The sequence below is a fragment of the Pteropus alecto genome, unplaced genomic scaffold (genome assembly GCF_000325575.1).
Source record: "Pteropus alecto unplaced genomic scaffold, ASM32557v1 scaffold185, whole genome shotgun sequence".
Lineage (NCBI taxonomy): Eukaryota > Metazoa > Chordata > Mammalia > Chiroptera > Pteropodidae > Pteropus > Pteropus alecto.
Genome location: NW_006438088.1, coordinates 3,903,779 through 3,925,357, shown reverse-complemented (window position 1 = coordinate 3,925,357; position 21,579 = coordinate 3,903,779). Strand labels below are relative to the sequence as shown.

Genomic DNA, 21,579 nt, shown 5'->3' with positions numbered 1-21,579 from the left:
AAAATATTACATAATTATGGGTGATTATTTTGGAGGAAAAGGAAATGAAGGAGGTGCTATATTAGAGGGGGACTTATTTGTAAAGCATAATTTAGAAGGCGTTTGAGCTATTCAGGTTAAGGGAAACCATCTGAAAAAAATTCTAGAGTGAATGGCAAATGTAAAAGTCACGAGGCAGGGAAGAGCATAGAACGTGTTGGAAATATAATGAATAAAGGAGTTTAAAATGGGTTAGAAGAGGGAGGCAATGGCCAGTTCATGCTGAACTTCATGACATGGGAAGGAGTTTGGATATTATATGTATAATGGGAAGCTCTTGGAATTATGAAACAAAAGAGTGATGCTGTCTAATTTATAATATTAAATGTAATCCCTCTGAATCTCATGTGGAGAATAGACTGTAGGGATATAAGAGAATAATTGGGAAGACAGGTACAGAAGTGATTGTTGTGGTTCAGGTGACAGACAGTGGTACCTTGTGCCATTGTGTGCCGGCAGTGGTGAGGAGATGATGGCTTTGAGATGCACTTTGGAAGTAGAAAAGATGTTTTGATGGGTTAGGTAAGTGGTCTGAGGGAGCAGAAACAGTCAAAGATGGCACTTTGTTAGAGGATGAGTGGGTGGGTACCATTTGTTGGGAAAGGCTGTGGGAATTTCTGGGGGAGAAAAATCAAGAATTGGGTTTTGACATGTTGATTTGAGATGCCTACTGGATATCTAAATATATAGGTCAAATAGGCAATTGGATACATGAATCTGGAACTCAGATATTCTTAGCCTGAGATATGCATTAGGGAGTTTTCATCATTTACATTGGGAGGTTTAATCTGTGGCATTGGTTGAGATCACTAGGAAAAGAGTAACGATGGAGAAGAGGACACTTGATTGAGTCCACAGAGCCTCAGGTTTAGTGATGGAGGGGAAAAAAAAAAAAAAACAGGGAGCAAAACTTACTGAGAAAAAATTTCCAGTGAAGTAGAAGGAAAATTTAGGATTTGTGATGTTTAAAAGTGGAGGGAAAAAAAATATTTCTGAGAGGTATCAGAGAGAGGGGAATATTTCTAAGAGGGAATGATCCACTGTGTTAAATTAGTCTGAGAAATCAGCAAAAATGATACAGAACATCATTCATGGAATTCCACAGCTTGGCAAAGATTGGTGATTTTGAAAAGAGCAGTTTCAAGGGAGTGATGGGGTTACAAGCTAGAGAATGAGATGAAGGCGAGGAAGTAGCAACAATTTGTGGGAAGGACATTAGAGGAGTTTGTCGTGAAGAGGGACAGAGAGATTGGGTCATACCTGGAGGGGGTTGAAGAGTAAAGAGAAGTGATTAATTTTTATTTAAAGTGGGGCATGGTAAAGTATGTTTTTATGATCATGGGAATGCTTTAGTAGATCTAGTAGAGGAGAGACTGACGGTTGAAGACAGAGAAGACAAAGTAAGAGGAAAGAAAGTTCTCGAGTAGACAAGGTAAAATCCGGAGAACTGAGTTTGGTAGGAGTTGGGATGCGTTTTCCATTGTGACAGGGGGGACAATGAGGAGATGAGTACAGATGTGTGGATTGGAGCCTTAGCGATTCCTATGCAGTGACTTCTGCTTTCGTTATGACCCATGAGGCTTGCTGTCAGTGAGGTTGGAGGTGGGACTGAGAGAGATTAAAGAAAGAGGATCAGATATAAATTAGAATCCTGGCTGGTATGACAGAGAGTTTCCCAGGGGGACTTTCCAGTATCTCTGGGCAGTGAGTTTATAATAATAAATGTACAGGGAAGATAGACTTATTGTAGTGTTCTTCAGCAGTGTTCATCTACTCAGAGGCAAGTAAAAAGAATGCAGATGAAAGAGAGAGCGAAAAGGGGCAGGGGAGAGGAAGGTATTTGGGAGGGATGGAGACTGGGATTACCTCTAGTCCATAATGGTGTCTGAGATGTTCTTTTCCCAGGGTGGTACAGCCCTTTCCTAAGGCCTGGGGTTTGGCAAGCAGATATTGAGTTGGGTTTCAGGCACCACTTACCTGATGAGGCAGTGAGCAAACTTTATAACCATATACCGTGACCATGGACCTGAAGGTCAAGATATGAACATAATGGATAAATGCCTTATGCTTTGAAAGAATGGGATTTTGCCTGGAAGATGAGAGAACAATGGCCTGGAAATAGCAGTAGTAAGCCAGGAGGAACACTCTCATTCCAGCTCCTCACCCTGAGGAATATAGGGTCTGAGAGAAAAAGGGAGAAAAACTTTATTATAAGTTTTCAGGGGAATTGATGACCCAGGGAAGCTAATTTCACTTAAGACAAGGTGAAGGAATTGATCCGTGGAGTCTGCCGATCATAGAATAGAGTTCTAGACATAGCAGAAGAAGAGTTTTTGGGAGTGGATTGGGGCAGATTGGGGAAGGTACAGAGTTACAGTCTAATACTGGTTGGCTAGAAGACCAAATATCTGGTAGTGACTCAGCTAAAAGAGAGGAGGATAGGCGAGATAAATCCTCCCATGGGAATAGCTCTGTGGTCTTGAATATTTACTTGCAGTGACAGCTGCAGGGAGAGCTGTTCATTTGGGTTACACAAGGTCGTAGGCAGGCATCATGAGGTGGGTGTAAGGGTCGAGGCTCTCTCTTGAGCTTCCTTGGTGGTGTGGTATTAGCAGCTTAGAGCAATCTCCTTAAATTCCATGGAGTGAATTTTTAAGTACTTGATGATGACCCTCAGTGTACCAATGATTGGTCACCAAAAGACCATACACAGATCATTGGTGATATCTGCAGTGACTAATCAGTAAGTCAACTGCAGTTCCCCAAAGAATGTTTTAATATAGTTTTCTACTAAATGTTATTTTATTTAGCAAAGAACAAAATTACTTTGTGAAGGTATCCTTTGAAAAGCTCAAAGAATGTTTCATTTCAGGTTTTCTACATGCCACTCAAACTACTGATGCTACTATTTTCCTGCTCTAAAAAAGATAAATATATTTAAATCTCATGTAACTGTAAAGGTCACCTTTTAAGTATACTAAAATATAGCAACACTTATCTGTGGGTTTCCTAAGATGCTCTTTTCCATTAACGTCTAAGAATGATCTATGTATGTTCAAACACTCTTTTGACCAATTATAAGCACATGCACACTTGATTAAATGATATTTCTTGTAGCATAAAATATCAAGTATTATTTAACATCTCGAAAATAACATTTAAAAAAGTCAGTTATGTGGGTGGCCACATTTTGTTATGCTACAAAATAACCATAAGCTATTCGATTGATCACTATGAGCTATTTTGTAACATCAGTTGCTTTAATAACAAATCTCTTTAAAAGCTGAGTTTACATTTTAAAAATCCCAGTTTCCTTCAATGTAAACTGCTATAAATCTGTCACACATGAATTCCTTTAATCTTTTATGAGAAGCTGTTTATGTTTTTATTCTGCACCATTTCTTGTACTAAAGAATCTATTGTTTGTTACTTATTTTTGAAGTAAAAATTCTTGTTTCTGCTGAAGTTATCCTGTAACTTCAAGTGTTATATCTTTTAGGTTTTCAGCCTGTCCGTATTCTTTATGAATTTTAGGTTGAAAAGATTTTTTTTACAAAACTTCTCCACCTTTGTCTAGCAGCCACAATTTTCCAAACTTAAAATACTTTTTTTCTGTAATAGTGCTTCTTCCTCTACATGCTCTTGTCACATTTCTCAAAACTTCCTCTAGTTCTGTTCTGATCTTCCTTGAGATGTAGCTACCAGACCTGCCAGATAGAAACTCTGCATTGAGAATGGTAGACTAATGTAAGTTCGGTGCTTGGTGTGATCTTAGGAAACTTCCATGTTAGTACTTCTCAACCTTTTTGCTGTCTGCACACCACTCATCCATTCTCATCGGTCACATTATATTGACATGCAGTGATTCTTACGAGGAATTTGAAGCTAGGGATGGGAGTGAAAATGGAGGAACTCTTTTGGCAGGTTTTATAATCTTTGTGATGTGATGAATTATGTAGTTTTAAAATGACTCCTGAAGATTCTAAAATGGGTCCTTTACTCATCCAGTCACAGTCACTTATTTTAAGGGCGAAAAAAACCATAGAGATTTGAAGTAATATACCTCAAGCCATAGAGCTAGTAAATGGCAGAGGTGGTAGAATTAGTTTGTTTTCTTCTGACAGCCGTGCACCAGTGGCATTGATGGTGATTTATTAGGCTGTGTAATAAAGTGTGCACACACATTCCTGAACCTCTCATTTTAGCAATTATCTTTGGCCTTATGGTAGTATGATACATAATGGGAAATTCCTTGAAAATGTATAAAAGATTCTTCTAGTGTCCAGTGTACCATACTCTAGCATTGGATCTAATTTTTAAAAAGACTAAAATGAGAGAACTGATACCTTTGAGGAGTTATATTCTATTAGCAATTTCATATGAAATTATATTAATTTCAAAACTCAAGCTATAAATTAATATAGATTATAAAAATTTTAAATGTGGATTTATTATAATGATATGAAGATAATTAGGACCACTGTAACTAGAGTCTAATTTTCAGTATGTTCATTATTTTTATTAGTTGATTACCTTCATGATAAAAAAATCTGACTCCAGATATATGTGAATTTAAAAAATTCCCCAGGACATGTATTTTTCAGTTGCACATTTGTATGCTATAAATAATTAATTTTTTGAAAAACTAATTTCCCAGTATTTAATCAAATTCATATATAAGGTTAAGGGAAATTATATTTATTGAGTGTTTACTATGCCTTGATACACTTATGTATGTATACCTTATTTTCTCCTTAAAGTATTACGGGAAGCCAGCTGTTATTCCTACTTTTGTATTAATTTATTTAATAAATACTTATTGAGTTGTTCTTGTGTGTATGCCTTGGTGGGGACCAGGTACACTGATGATTCCAAAGCTTTAAACAGACAGGAAAAGTTACTTTCAATCATGATTGGAGGTACAGTATAATGAGATAAGCAGAATAATGGCATGCAAAGATGGGGAGACTATCTTGGATCATTAGGGTAGTCCCGATTCCATTAATGGGTCCTTAAAAGTGGAGGAGGAAAGCAGAAGATTGGATCAGAGAGATGTGGCATGAGGACTCAACACCTATTTCTGCCTTTGAATATGGAATAAGGGGCTACAAGGCAACGAATGTGGATGACCTCTAGAAGCTATACATGGCCAGGAAATAGATTCACCTCTAGAGCCTCTACAAAGAAACACAGTCCTGCCTGCGGCCCATTTGATTTTAAGTCCAGTGAGACCCCTCTCAGAAACAAACCTATGCAATTGTGAGATAAGAAACTTCGTTGCTGTAAGCCACTGTTTGTAGTATTTTATTACAGTGGCAATGGCATGCTAATAGCCATAGATCATGGGGTGCTCTGGGATGAGGCACCAGAGGTTTGGGAGGTGTCTGCACCGAATTCTGGAGGGCAAGTAAAAATTAATGTGGTGGGAAGGAGAAGGTTATTGTGGGGAGGGAAGAGGAAGGGTATCTAAGGTAAAAAAGAGTAAAAAGTCAAGCTCTGGATGTGACAGAGGCAGTGATGACTTTGAGGATTAGTAATTGATTCATTTTTGTAGATAAATAAAGCACGAGACTTGGAGTGATGAGATGATTCTTGGGGAGGTAACCAAGAATCAGGCCTGGAGGACCTTGGATGCCAAATGAGTTCAGGGATGATGAATGATGCTTGCAGAGGCAGGCAGCTGGCCAGGCTCTCGCCGCCAGCCAGTGCTGGTGGCTTTTCTTCCTTGCTCCCAAACGCTTAGTCTTTGTCTTTCATAACCAACAAAGCAGAGTGCTCTTACATCGTCTAACAGTTGTTTTTCGAAAGTTTCCTGCAAAGCGAATATATTTTAATGCGTAATCTCTTTCCCATCGATGACCGGTTCATAATTTGACACTTTTACAACAAATGCCTTAGTTTCTGGATTTGGAGTGTTTCACTGGTCACGAGTGTGTTGCTGGTGTTTTCTGGCCCCAAGGACTCAATACTGTTTAAGGCCAAGTGCTCACGATCTTCTTAGCTCTCTTTTGCTTTGAACCATCACGTTAGGTTTTTCGCCTCTCCTGCTAGCCTGGTCCTTTGTGCTTGTTTCATGTAAAAGTTGTAGGGAATCCTCTGACTTCACCCACTAGGGTTCTCAGACATTTGCATTCTTTGCTCTAGTCTGGGCCTTCTTAGGGTTTAATACAACTAACCTATAAGGAGCTGTTTTTTACATTATCTATTTGCCATATAACTTATCATGTGCATATAAATATTCTCAAAAAGAAAGGATACTGCTTATATAAAATGAAAGTGTTTGCCTTTACTAAATTTATAATGACTAAATTTTATGAGTGTTTTTTAAAAATCATCTCTCGAGGGTGGAGTAATTGCACGTGAGTACTCCTTTAGTTTTTTGCTATCTAGGATCTTTTTGACATAGCCTTTATTTGGCTATTTCTAACTTTTTTTTTTCTGTTGATGTTTTAATAATTGTAAATATGGGCAGGGTTAGGTGGAAGATAAAGCACCACCACCAACCATCCAAATTCTGGTGGGTAACTTCCAAAGTTTAAAAATTAAAGAAACATATGTATTTGATTACAAAAAACAATTAAAAAGTCACAGGGATGGGGAGCACGGCATCGGGAATGCAGTCAGCATTGATATATTGGCTACGTGGAAAAGCAGAGGAGAGAAGGAGCAATTGGGGGGATCGTTTTATAAACTATATAAATGTCTAACCAATGTACTGTGTCCTTGAAACTAATTAAAATAAATAAATTAGAAAAAAATATTCTGCCTTGCGAAGTCTATTTTTCAGCTCATAATCATTACAATCATTTAAAAATCAATTGAATCCTGAAGTTTGAACTAGAATACTGTGTCACAATATGTTAAACTAAGATTTTCATAAATAATGAAGCTTTGCAGTTATATGGTTCTCTAAAAGTGTTATCGATGATAATTTCTTAGCGAGATTAAAAAATATTTTTGTAAAAAAAAAAGTACAGAAAGGTTTATAACAAAAAACATGACAATTCACTACTCACCACACTCCCCTTCTGTAGGGGCGGTTACTTTCTCTTCTTTTCGCTTCTCTTTCTGTCATTTATATTTTTATATTTTAAATAAAACGAATATATCATTGTCTTCTAATTCATCGATTTTAGACATTGTCTGTTAACATCATATTCTAGCAAATACATAGGATACAACGTTCTTATGCCACCATTCTCTTCCCCTCCTCATTATTGATTTTTTCTTTTCCACTTTTTAAAATTGTGGTAAAATACACATAGCATAAAATTTACTATCTTAACTGTTTTTGGTTATACGGTTCAGTGGTATAAAATGCATTCGCATTATCGTGCAATCATCACGGCCATGCATCCTCATAATTCTTTTCATCCCGTAGAGTGAAACCATTTGCCCATTAAACACTTAACTTCCAATATCCCCGCATGCCCCGCAACCACCACTCTGCTTACTGACTCAATCTATTTGTCTACTCTTAGTACGTCGTGTAAGTGGAATCGTACAGTATTTGTCTTTTGTGACTGGCATATTTCACTTAGCATAAGGTTCATCTATGTGGTAGCATGTGTCAGAATCTGCTTCCTTTTTAAGGCTGAATAATATTCTGTTGTACATATTATAACATTTTGCTTACTATCCATCCATCATTTTAGCTATTGTGAGTAGTGCTGCTATGAACATGGGGTACAAATATCTCTTTGAGACCCTGCTTTCAATTCTTTGGGGTATATACTTGGACGTGGAATTGCTGGATCATATGTTAACTTTATTTTTAATTTTTTGAGGAACTGCCATGTTCTCTACGGTGGCTACACCATCTCATCACTGAACTTTTAGATAAGCAGATATCTAGTGTTGACATTATTGTGACTGTCTAAACATTATTGACAGCGAGGCATTGTAGTTTACTTTCATTTTGCTTCTTCTCTGTTTGTTTCACCTGAAATTAATAACTGCCTTGTTTTTATATGCTAGTTGTCTTTGCACCTATTGCTAATTCTTTCTGCATTTTCCAATGACCTGACAGTACAATTTCCCACAAAGTCAATCACATTAAGCAGTCTGTCACTTCTAATGTTTTTCCTTGGGGATGTGCTTTCTAGATCTGCCGCACGACCATCATCCTGGGGGTTTTCTTTGCTTTCCTCCTAGTCCAGAATCCCTATTTCCTGAATCTCATGTTTTCTTTTCTTTCTTTTTGGTCCTATTTTGGGTTATTTTTTTGTTTTGTTTTGTTAAGATATATCCTTTGTTAATTTTGACAAGTTAAAAAAAGAAAGTGGTTATTGGCATGGTGATGACAGCCCCCATCCGATCCAGTTTGGATTCATCACCCTCTTTTCTGAGATCCTGCACCATTAGCATGGGAGCCTGTTTGCTTCTCCCTGTATTGGATCTCTTGTTTTCATGTTTCTTGTATCTGTTTCTTTCTGGATTTACAAACTGAATTTTGTGGAGGACATCTCTTCTAGATAAAGTGGAGCATTCCACTTTGACCTGAACAGAGTATCAGAGAAAACTTGGGGATAAAGCTGGAAACGTAAATTAGTGATAGGTTATGGAGGGCATTGAGTTTCAGTTCAACAATGCGAATTTATTCTGTAGGCAGCCAAGCACTCCTGGAGGTTTTTACTAAGTAAATACAAGCAGAGATGAAGTTGCTGACATTCCAGAATGTCATACAAATGGAATCATAGTATGTAGTTTTTGTGTGTGGCTTCTTTGACTTAGCAGAATGCATTTGAGAGTCCATCATGTTGTTTTATCTATTAGTAGTTTGCTTATTTCTATGGCTCAGTAGTATTTCATTATATGCATATCCTACAATTTATCTGTTTACCAGTTGGTGACATTTGGGTTATTGCAGGTTTGGGGCCATTATGAATAAAGCTGCTACAAACATTTGCATATGGGTTTTGTTTGGACATATGTTTTCATTTCTCTCGGGTAAATACTTAGGAGAACGATTGCTGGATTGTATCTTAAATGCATTATAGACTTTATAAAAGAAAATGCTAAACTGTTTTTTAAAATGCCTGTACTATTTTCCACTCCTCTTTGCAATGTATGAGAGTTGCAGTTACTCTATATTCTCACAAACTCTTGGTATAGTCATTTTTCCTAAAGCGTTTTTAATATGTAGGGATATCTCATTGTGGTTTGAATTTATGTTTCTCTGATGACTAATGATGCTGAGCATCTTTTTCTATGCTTATTTGCCATCCATATATCTTTTCTGATGATATATCTGTTTAAATTTTTTATCCATTTTTTAAAGAATATGTTTATTGATGTGTAAAAAAGATACCTATTCACCATAAATTCAAAAGTATAAATAGGAGAGTATACCACCTTAAATCCCAGCACCTGGAAATAACTATTTTAATATTAAGTTAATGTTTGAGACATTTCTCCCTCTATGTATCAAATAGAAGAACGGATGGATGGCGATGAATGGGTGGAAGAGTGGACAGATAGAAAATATGTATAAATGAGATCATATTATAGGTGATGATTTTAAAATTGTGATATAGTTCATATACCATGAAATTACCCTTTGAAAAATGTACATATAAGTGGTTTTTAGTATATTTACCGTGTTGTGCAAACATCACTACACTCTTAATTTCAGAACATTTTATTGCCCCAAAAAGAAACCCACCATTAATTAGCAGTCATTTCCCATTGCCTGCCTCACAGTCCTACTCAACAGCTACTCCTCTCTATGTATTCACCTCTTTTGGTGGTATTTCATATAAATGGAATCACACTATACGTCACCTTTTGTGTCTGGCTTCTTTCACTTGGCATACTTTTTTCAAGGTTCATCGATGTTGTAGCATGTATTGGTACTTTATTCTTTTTTATGGCTGAATAATCTTTCCTGTTTGAATATACTGTATTTTGTTAATCACTTCCTCTCTCAATTGATGGATATTTGCTTGATTCTACTATCTAGCTATTAGAAATAATGCTGCTATAAACATTTGTATACAAGTGTTTGTCTGGACATAATGCTATCAGTTCTCTTTGGTTTAAATAACTAGGAGTGAAATTGTTGGTACCTACTTTTTAAATTAAGTTGTTATCTTATTATAGAGTTTTGAGGTATATAAAATTTTAGAGATTGAGTTTAGAGATTCATACATCTCTTAAATCATACAACTCTAAGATAGTTCTGTTTTAATTTTGACATAGATTTATTGAATGGTTTATAAAAGCTTGGTTGTCCAATGTCCAAGTATAATATTATTAAATCATTTTAAAGAACCAATTTGTATTGATCTGAATTATTTAACATATATAAAGTAATCCCTTTAAATTATTTTTATTTTCTCTTATATGTTTCTTTAGATTTTACTTCTTCCTAGAATTCATTTAGTCACTTATTCTATGAATATTTATCGATATTGCCTTTTTTAGTGTCAGGCATTATACTAAAGTATTGAAATAAAACGTATGGAGAATAACCATACAATTATGAGTTTTAAAATGTAGTTGTACTGTAGTTTGTTAGTATTTTGTTAGTATTTGTTAGATTTTGTTAGTATTTATAGGTCTCTCCTCCTCTCCCTCTTCTCACAATTCATATTACCCCTACACTAAGGATTATTCTAGACACACATATAAATAAATCTCCCAGTTACGTTAGGTACTTAAATAAATAAAGGTTCCCTTGAAGCTGTCTGTTAATTTTCTTTTTAGGGTGTGCATGATGTGGACTGTCACACTGTAAGTAATGGAGATGTGCCTGTCATGTTGTCACTTGCAGCATTGCTGACAGACAGAGTGCCTTGGAGGCTGAGCTGAGGACAGTGCAGGCCTCACGCAGGGATCTGGAGAACTTCTTAAAGTGGATACAGGAAGCAGAAACCACAGTTAATGTGCTTGCGGATGCCTCTCAGCGGGAGAATGCTCTCCAGGACACTGTCTTGGCCAAGGACCTCACACGGCAGATGCAGGCAAGTTCACGGCAAACTGCAACCAGTGTTTTTACTTACACTATGCTTGTTTGATCCATTTGCATGCAAATTTATTACCATTAAAAGGTGAGGTTGTCACCTTATTCTGTTATGAAATCCATGCTCCCCTGTGAATAATTGGTTTCTGGAAATAAGATCTATATAACACTTTTACTTAATAATTGAGGAAAAATATCATATTTTATGAAAGTAATGGTTGTTTATTTAGAATTATAGACTCATAACTGTTCTATTTTCTGTTATTTTAAGCCCTATTACAGTTAGCCTTATTGAATCTTACATTTATGTAAGAACATTTCCTCTTAATATGAAGTTGTTTCTCCATTTATTATAAATACTTAATATAAAAGCTGCAAAGGCTCTATTACTTAGTTTATAACTAAGAACATTGGGCTTGAAGATATTATTTTTATATCTTCAGCTTGATAAATACCCTATATTTAGTCCCAGTTTCAAGTTTTCCATTTACATAAAGTATGATAATACAAAATCTGTCATTGAAAAAACCTTTATGAGGAATCTTATGAAGCATGTCTGAATTCTTTTTCTGTCCCCAAGTACAACTGCGTCATTGCCCATGAGCTGCCATTCTCTTCATGTAGAGTGACATAGATTTATCGAATGGTTTATAAAATCTTGGTTACTTAACTCCTGCCAACCACAGGCCTTCTCACTTTCACCTTGGTTTAAAATCTGTTTCGATGGAGAATTCTCCTTGTCCACCACTTGTCCACCACAATTTTACATCTGATGATTTCTTTATGCCATGTCATTCCCACATCATTTGGACAGTTATTATTTTTGATACGCTGGTGAACTCATGATCCATTGTCATCTGATGCATGTCTCCTCCTCTCTCAGTTGATCGCATAGTTCTACAAGGGCAGAGGTTACATTATTTCATATTATTGCCCACACGGTGTTCTGTCTGCAAACTTAAGTAAATACTGACTGCTGCCCTGGGACCCTAGCTTCACTTCACCATTACGAAATTCAATACGATGACTTTTTTGAATATTTTCTTAGGAAATGGATAAAAGGGTACAGATACTTTCTTGGAACTATTTTATTCTTACAAATTTTCTCTAAGTTTGAAATTGTTTTCATTAAAGTTACAAAAATTTTTTTCTAAAGGATCTTTTTGGAATAGATTTATATATAACTCATTTCTATACATAAAGACCATTAGAGTGTTTTATGGTTGACTTCGCAATTTTAACAAAACTCTGTGTATCCTTACATTCCTACTTATTTCTTGTTCATTGTATAATATACTTGTGACTTGGTAATGTGAATGACCAGGTGCATATCAAAGTTAACTTTTTCTTTTGTCTCTTACCCTATTCATCTGATCAGGTCGCCATAAATGTTAATTGATAAAATATTTAGCTATCATCTCATTTTTAGGGGGTTATAGAAGGCTCTAAATGTGAGTAGATGTTAGAATATGTTAATTTTTATGACATAAACAATTATAAGCCTGATCTACAAATCTCGTAGACACTTAATTTATATAATGATGTTCAACTCAAAAGGTACCTAGGTTGTGCACATGAGTAGGTAACAGCTTATAGACAATGAGCAAAGGAGGCTTGAAATGAACTTGATGGTGAGCACCAGCAAAACACAGACTTGTTTTAGGGTTTAATAATGTCTTCTGATACATTAGGATATTGTCTAACCATAGCCCGAACTCATCTCAATATTTACTGAGTATTCAAACTGCGGCAATAAATGTAAATAGAACTGTTCAAATCTTTCTAAATAAAAATAACTCTGCACAGGATTATTCGTTTTATAGCAACCAGCATCAGGAAGGAAAGGTTGCTGATTAAAATAATGAAATACATTGCAAGACATATATTAAATGCCTCTCAAAAGTAATTTAATATTGCTAAAATAGTCTGTTTTGGTTCATAGGAAGTATTAAAAAGGGCACTTATTAGGAGCCTATTAAAACCACTTTATCTAAAGATAAACACATGCACTTGTTTATATTTAGGATGTTTCACATTGTGGCAATTTGCATGATTTTCACTCCTTTGCTCCTTATTAAATACTCTTAATTTTAAAACATTTTCTCCATTTTGTTAAAAGAAATTTGTTGGCTTTATTTTTGGCTCTTTGTAGGTTGATGGTTGTTGGACACTTAATACCTTTTGCTGAGTATTTCTGAGGCAAGAGAATTTTTATTTTCCTATGGCTTTTCTAGTAATGACTCTCCTTTTGTGTGAGTGAATAGACGGTTAAAATGAAAACTTATTTGGAAATGGGAAGATGTTTGTTGAAGAAAATGAATATACAAAAGTATCTGAAATCATAAAGTAAATTTTCTGATGGCGTGGTGGTAGTGGCAGTGGTAAGAAGTTTCTGTGTGCAATAAGAAATACAAACTAAGGACCTCAGAATATGCGTGCTCCGTGTACAAGGGGTGTATGTAGAACTGTTTACACAACACATTCACTGGTTATACTTGCTTCATGTCTGTGACAGCTGGATGCAGGTCCATGGGAGCATTCCATGAAAATGAAATTTATTCTGTATTCGGCGTAAGGTGAATTTGGGTAAATTTAGGTGAAGGATAGTTTGGGAGCACAAGGGGAAATGAAGATTTTGGGGAGTATGCTATGATACATGCTATTTCTGTGAAGGGTGGGTGATCGTTTGGATTTATGTATTTTTTTATGATTCATTGCCCTGCTGCAAGGCACTTAGGTTTTACTCCTCAGCAGAGGGCTGGTGAGAAAAAATCTGATCCTTTGGAGATTTGCAGGAAAGAGAAGCTCCTGGAGAGCTGAGCGGTCCAGATCATAGAGGGTCTTGTATGACTTGCGAAGTATTTTATATTTTAACCTGGTGGCAATGGAGAGAGGTCATTAAAAGATATTAAGCAAGAGAGTGACGCAGTGGGGTTTGTATTTTATAATGGTGGTATTATGAGGGATGAGTTTGAAACAGGTAAGATTGATAGCAGTCTGTTAGAATATGCTTGTAGCCATCTGGTCAGAGGTGATAATGACTAGAAATGAGGCCGCAGCAGGGAGAGTAGACCTAATAAATAACTCGATAGTATGGGTCCACTAAAGTTGGGAATGTAGGGTGTGTGATGGGATGGTACATTTCATTTTGACCATGTTGAAATGAGGCATTTGAGTTACATCCAAGAGGAGATGCCTGACATGCAGTTGTCACTATGGATCTATGTTCAGATGAGAGACTTTGGCCAAGGATGCAGAAACTTTTTTTTTTTTTTTTGCTTTTGAATGAAAGTCTATTATTGACCTCCCAGTTTATCTATTAACTCAAATACATTCTTAATTTTCATGCCCACATACTAGCATATTATCATTTTAATGTAAATTTTGCATCTTGGAAGTGCCAATGAAATGAGATGTTCTTATTCTCTGCTGGGTAAAGTACTGCAGCTCTCTGTCTTTTAGGGGTGTCATTACAACAGGTGACTGTTTCTGCTTTCTAACAATATGTGTTTCGGGCTCATTATATTTTCATCTCCTGTATTCCCCTTCAGCCCAGTTTTCACCCTCTTGTTCCGTTACTGTAGACTTTGATTGTTTAGATTATTTCCAGTCTCCCCCTGGACCCGGCTCCACACCCCGTGTGGTGTTTGGGGGAAAATACGTGTGTTGTGGAAACTTCCCCTGCTGGTTCAGGAGCACGGATTACAACTTCACTTTCTTTTTCCTTTTTCTTTCCTTTTTTGCTTTTCTTTTCTTGAGAACAGCTTTATTGACATATAATTCATAGACCATACAATTCATCTATTTAAATGTACAGTTCCATTCTTTTTGGTAATATTCAGGGTTGTGTAACCATCATCATGATCAAACATTTTCTTCACTTCATAAAGAAACCCTGTACTCCTTCGCCGTCAGTCCCCCACTGCCAACTCCATAATCTCCCCACCCCTAAACCATCACTAACCTATTTTCTGTCTCTATACATTTGCCTAAAAACTTAACATTTTTAACTACACCATTATTGACTACATCCTCTGATTTTGCCTTCATGTGGATATTTTGACATTGTTAGCCTATCCAGAAGGAGGCAGTATAGGTTCTCAGTATAGACCTACAGGGAAAAAAAAAATACACAAGCAGGAGCCCACAAAAACACTGCTTGATAAACACAACTCTGTAAGACCTACTAGAGGACTTTAAATCATGCTGAAATGAAGGCCTGAGAAGGCGGATAAATAAGATAAGCAAATACTTTAAAATACGGTGTTTCTTTTAAAGAATCATAACAATGGTAGAGAAAGATGAAAATGCAGCATTATCCCGGTTATTAGTTTGAGCAGGACACTGATAATGAGAAACGTCTGGATTCTATTTTTGGTTGTGCTCTCTGACCTAGTCATTTAATCATTCTGTTATTTTGCTGATTTCCTAATAGTGCTTCACTCCAATTGGTATTTATGATGGTATTCAAGCTGCAGTAGAAAATGAACCTCGAATTGTACACATGCCTATAAAACTCAAAAATTCTGTACTTGGTCTTATATTTCTTACTCATTATATTAAAACAGCTTTATGACAAATAAAATAAGATCATAAAGATGCTAAAGGGAAATGCAGTAATTTGAAATGTTCAGTAGTCAATTACAGACTTTTTTTTTTTTTTTTAAATTAACTTTGCTGTTTAATTAGAGAAGTCCTAACCTAACATTAGAAATTTGATTTCTAATGGCTTTCCTCCTGGGCAGGCATCTGTGAGCCCATGGACGACTCTGCGTTTAGGGTGTCTTAGGTAAAGCCAAATAGCCCTGCAGGTATTTTTGTTTTGTTTTGTTTTAGATGATCTTGTTCTAAATCACCTGTCTCAGGTGATTTATTAGCACTTAACGTAAGGGCTGATATCATTAGACTCAGATACCCTTCTGCTCTTCTCAAGGTTTCTAACAGGGTCTCTTCAACTCATCGCACAGAGCACAGCCAGAGCTGCATTTAGTTGACTACTGAACGCATCCCTCTAAAGAGTGAGAGTGAATGCCACTCTATATCTTAATATAAACTGGCTGCGAGGCATGCACCGTGGTGGTGCTGTGTTGAATCTCTGTTCCCAGGGGATGTCTGCTTTGTATCTGCAGCTTTAATGTTTCACTTAATATCCTTTTTGGCTACTGAGCGCACTCCTTTCCAGCAGCAGGCAGCGTTTGGCTGCTCAACTTGCTTTATTTCCTGGCTATGCCGGACTGAGCAAGTACTGGCTGTGAGGATCTGCTGGGGGCTTTCTGTGTGGTGTTTGTATACGTTTTTTTTTAAACTGAGGAGTTGAAGGGAATACCAGCCTCTTTTTGCCTAGAACCTGAGCCCCTGTATCTTTCAAATACATTCCTGGAAACGAGCATGCTCAGACAACTGGCAAATCGTTGTCCAGTGACCGGGAGGAAATGATCATTGCTCTTCATTTATAATGCAAATTCTGAGGTGTCTCCAGAAGTGTGGTAAACTTAAAATGATGGCTGTGGTGAGAACGTCTCTGCAGAAAGTTGTGGTTTTGTTACATCGTTTACAAAGGATGGCAGTTTCTTCTCCTCGGTATCAGAAGCTCTGTAAGGTAACAGTGATTGAATATAAGGATCTCTGGTGTCTGACAATTCTACTGTTTCTAAGGCTCTAAAAACTAATCTTTCGGGGTTCTTAGCAGAAAAGATTCTTTTTCTTAGTGACTGTAAAGCTGTTAAAATGAACTGCTAATTAGAGTTTCTTTAGGAATACAGGAGCAAGTACTGTTTTGTGCTTATTTTATTTTGCAACTGACAAAACCTTGTCTTCTGAGAGGGGCTAGTGAACTATTTGAAGAAAATACAGCAAAACTACATTCATTAAGACCTGTTACCTCTGATACTTTGTAGTGTTTTAATTTTGAATGGCACAATAATTTTATGTAAATTTTAGTAAACTTAAGAGTTTAAAATAATCTTTTAGTAGATTACTTAAAAACTGTCCATCTCTTTATAATAAGCTAATTGTTTTTCAATTTGAAAAATTAAAGCACATTTTGAAAACTATTAGACTTAAATTAATATCATCATACAATGTCCCCTATATTCTTGAATCTATATATATTATAATTAAACTCAAAGAACTTAATTTTATTTGGACAGGTGGATTAAGTACACTTTCAGGAGGCAACTTGTTTGACAGTTGCAAATTTCAAATACTACGTCATCCTAAACATTAACCATTGAATGAGTTCCTGTAATTTTTAATTTAACTATTATATTTTTGATCATAGCTTTATTTTATTTAAACTACAGTTATATTATCTCATTACTTTTGTCAAAATTTGGAGTATTTGAATGTATTTGAAAGGTTTGATATAAAAAAAGGAAGGAATTATAACAGGAATGTTAAAGCAGTTTATACAGCACCTCACTACAGAATTCTTCCCTCATATCATATTCCTAGTACCATTTCCAAGAATGTATCTTCATTGTACTGTTAGCTGCCCAGACTCATTTGTAATTTTAACAACTGTCTCTAGGACAGTATTATTTTTCTGATGCTATAAAATATGGCGTGTCTAAGCATCTAAACTGTGCGTATTATATAGCAGCAGATTGCGGGGGAAGAGCAGTATTCTATTAACTTTATCGTATATATTTTTATTTCTTGTAGGTCGATCAATTAAGGATATTTCTGTCTGGAAACCTTTTTCTTTGAAAAGTTTTAAGAGACAGATTAAGATAGTGAGGTATTCTTTGCAGAAATACTTAGAAGTGTTTTATTTGCATAAGAAGTTAATTAAAACTTAATAATTAATTCAGTTGTAAAGAATTGTAAATTATTTTAATGTGTTATGTTTTAGCTCACTTCAGAGAATAAATTTATTCTGGTAAAACATTTATATATTTCATGAACAGGTAGTTTTGTTAATAGAGAAGAAAAAGCACATTCCCTAATGCATGTTATTTTATCTTTTTAACTACAAGTATGAATATATAATGCATCCTGTTTTTATTAGCTGGGTCATTTTTCTGATCCATTTATATGCATACTTTCACAAAATCAGGTAATTTTCTCCAGTCATGTGACCAAAGTATTATGTTAGTCTGAGGTATGAAATGGAAGAAGTTCAAATACTGGAGAAAGTTGCTTTGTTAGTTTCATAATTACACCCTACATAAACAGAAGTTCACTTACTGAAGTCAGTGGGTAAATTAATTCTCATCAGAAATACAATTTGGGCAGAATTGTTGAGATTTATAATTTCCTAAAGAAACCATTACAATTAAGATGTTTAGAATGAATGTTACCTTTTCTTTTTTAGAAAATTAAAATTGTATTATTTGCAGGCGAAATGATATCTTCCACATTTCTTTTCAGAGATGCAAAATTAACTGCCCAGATAATGAAATGAGAAATATAGAATTCCGGTACTTTCCAGCAGGTGTCAATATAAGGCAATGATATATGAGGTTTTGTCTAAAGAACTGGAAATCCAAAATAGGAAGTAGCAAAATTACTATAAAATAAATCAACTAGTAACAGATATAACTTACTTGCTTGGTTATATTTTGAAAGCTGATCTTAGTTATTGACTATGTTAACTCATATGTCATAAATAAAAGTTTAGTTGCAGAATTAAATATTCACAGTTGCCATCTCAAATACTGACATAGATATCTCTACAAACTAAAAATAATTTTATTTTATTTATCAATAGCCTGCATGTAGTACTTAAAGGTTTAAGTGAGTCTGGTATTTATTTGCTTCAAGACACTGTAATTCTCTTCCCCTTAAATTGTAAATGCTATAATGACTTTATCTCTACCTATACCTCCTACATTCTTTAAATTTAGTTTCTTAGAAGGGGAATGCTGTAAATTTCAGTATTTCTTCATATAAATATAGAGGCAGTCTATATATTACAGACTGACATGAATGAGAAAAAAATGTTGCATAATCTAAGGGAGACATGACTATTTTAAAATTCACATTGGCATTTTAATTCTCCCCTTTTTTCCTTTTTGAGATTTTTCTTTTACATATATGGAAATTATGTCTTTATCAGACTTTTTCCTTCGTGGTATCTTGTCTTTCTTTGCTTACTTTTATACTTCTCTTATCAGAAAATAGTTTATGCATTGTGCAACTGAAATTTTGTGTTGAATAGTCTCATTTTGTGGTTTTTCCTTATATTTTGAAGAGAGAGGAGAAATGAAAAGAGGCAGTTGGAATTCACAGCTCTCAGAGTTAAAATATGTCCCCCCCAACATATTCACACATTTACATGTATTTTTTGCTTTTTAAAATATTTCTTCCTGGTTATACATCCCATAAAATTTGGGCAGGAAATTGAAACATAAGTGCTGCTTTCTTGGAGATATAATTAACAATGTTGAAAATTGCCCTGATGACTTAAAATCACGTTATGCTGGATGCTAATTTTTCCAGATTTGGTTTTGATTGCTTAGTTCTTTTAAAATATTAATGACTGTAAATTTTTTTTTCTAATACAGCACAGTAGAATCAAAGCTGAATGTAAATGATTTCAAAGATGAAAGTTGACTTTAATTTATTTTCATTGCTTTCTGATTATTTTGGGATATTTTATCATTAAATCTTTGGATTAAATGCTGATCGAGATTATATTGAATCCGAAAGGAAATTTGTAAGTCATGATTTCTTTCTTAGTGTCAATTTTTATAAAATATTTATTAACTGAAGACATGGTAGGAGCGGTTGTTTTCTAAAGTAGATTGAGATATGAACCATTATAGAAAAATATAAAATTAATCTTATAAACTGAAATTCTCATGATTGAAGCATTTAAAAATTTAAATGTAGTAATATAACTTTTATTTGCCTGTGTATATATATGTAAATCACTTTAGTTTACATGGTTTTGGTCATCTCACTTTTTCGATCATGTAGTTCTGTTAGTAAAAATATTTTAAACACCTGTCTGTCTAGCTATCTTTCTATTTATTTAGAAATTACACACATATGCCATTGTAAAATCACATATTAAATATTAGTAGAGCATAATTTTATTCTTACTTTCTATGATTCTTTTCTTGTACCCCTGTTGGTTGTCTTGTTCTCTCTATGTGGTATACACGGGTGACCACTGATTCACACGTGCAGTGAATGTGTGCTGATCTCAAAATCATGTCTGAAAAACTTTGTCTTTTGTGGTACTAAGCAGCTGACTCCAAGTACTTTGTGAGAAATAGAAGTTTACCAGAAGATTTTACCCAGAAAGTCTTGCTTGATGTGTGATGTCTACAAAAAAAGTGTGTGTGTGTTTGCATGTAGACAATAGAGAGCTATGTGGAGGTTTGTAGTGCCAAGGGGCAATGGTGCATGACCACAAAGGCACAGAGTCTCTGAACAGATATTCAGATTCATTGATGAAGTAAGTTCATATACCATTTTTCATCCACATGTGTGGGTCTTCTTTATTTAGAGGTAGTTATGATTATGTGTTTTCAAAGAAGACACAGTGGAATTGTGTCTTTTCAAATGATTTACATCCCATATAGTTAAATTATATTTTTTATTCCCCCAAACTCCCCCACCTTTTTTTTTCAGATTGAGAACCATTCTATCTTTGAATAATTAAATCCCCAATTGTTCTAGAGCATAGAGCTTTAAGAAGCGCTTTGGCATGATCTGAATGTTGAGATGCAGATATTTTAGGGTCAGCTCTCACATTCTCTCCATAGCTCTCTGTAATCAAATCACACACATATTGTCTGAACCATAGAAAGGTCAGAGTCAAGGTTACTAGCTTGGAGGTAGAACTCTAGTTGATCATATGAAACATCGTCTCTTCTTGGTTTTATGAGAAATTCTTTTTTTTTTTTTTTTTTTAGTTCAGCAAATTTGTGAAGGCTGAGATGTTTAATAGAAAAAAAAATGCCAAATGCCAAAGGACGGGCCTACATCTAACCCATCTGCATTGATGCCTTAGGCATGTTGCGTCTGAGCTGCCTGGGCACCTGGGTGGGTTGCTTCCCTTACTCTTCCCTTGCTTTCTGCACTCTCTCGGTGGGTAGAGATTGCGGATAAACTGGAACGAGTCATGAGAGACAATACCTACATCTCTACTTGTCACTAGCTACAGCAGTTCCCTGTCATCCATGCTTTTTCTTTCCTCGGTTTCAGTTATCTGTGGTCCGCTGTGGTCCAATGATGTTAAACGGAAAATCCCAGAAATAAACGTCATAAGTTTTAAATTTTGCTCCATTCTTAGTAGCGTGATGAAATCTTGCACCATCCAGCTCTGTCCTGCCATCCCTTTGTCCAGCATATTTATGCTGTACAAAGTACCAGGTATTTTGAGAGACTACATTCACATAACTTTTATTATAGTATGTTGTTGTAATTGTTCTATATTATTATTAGTTATTGTCATTAATCTCTTACTGCGAGTGATTTACAAAATAAACTTTATCATAGGTACATACCTATGTACCTATGTATAGGAAAAAAATTAGAATAAATAGAGTTTGGCACTATCTGTGGTTTCAGGCATCCACTGGGGGTTGTATCATGTATCTTTGTGGATAGGGAAAACTACTGTG

General features: G+C 35.3%; 1 protein-coding gene across 10 annotated transcripts in view; it reads left to right on the top strand.

Moving 5' to 3' along the window:
* Positions 1-21,579, top strand: part of UTRN (utrophin) — a 446,938-nt gene that overhangs the window by 217,476 nt on the left and 207,883 nt on the right. For all 10 annotated transcript variants that reach the window (XM_025049288.1, XM_015592099.1, XM_015592098.1 and 7 more), the window contains one exon: positions 10,814-11,003. In XM_025049288.1, coding sequence (XP_024905056.1) covers positions 10,814-11,003 — 190 coding nt within the window. The remainder of the gene's footprint in view (positions 1-10,813; positions 11,004-21,579) is intronic.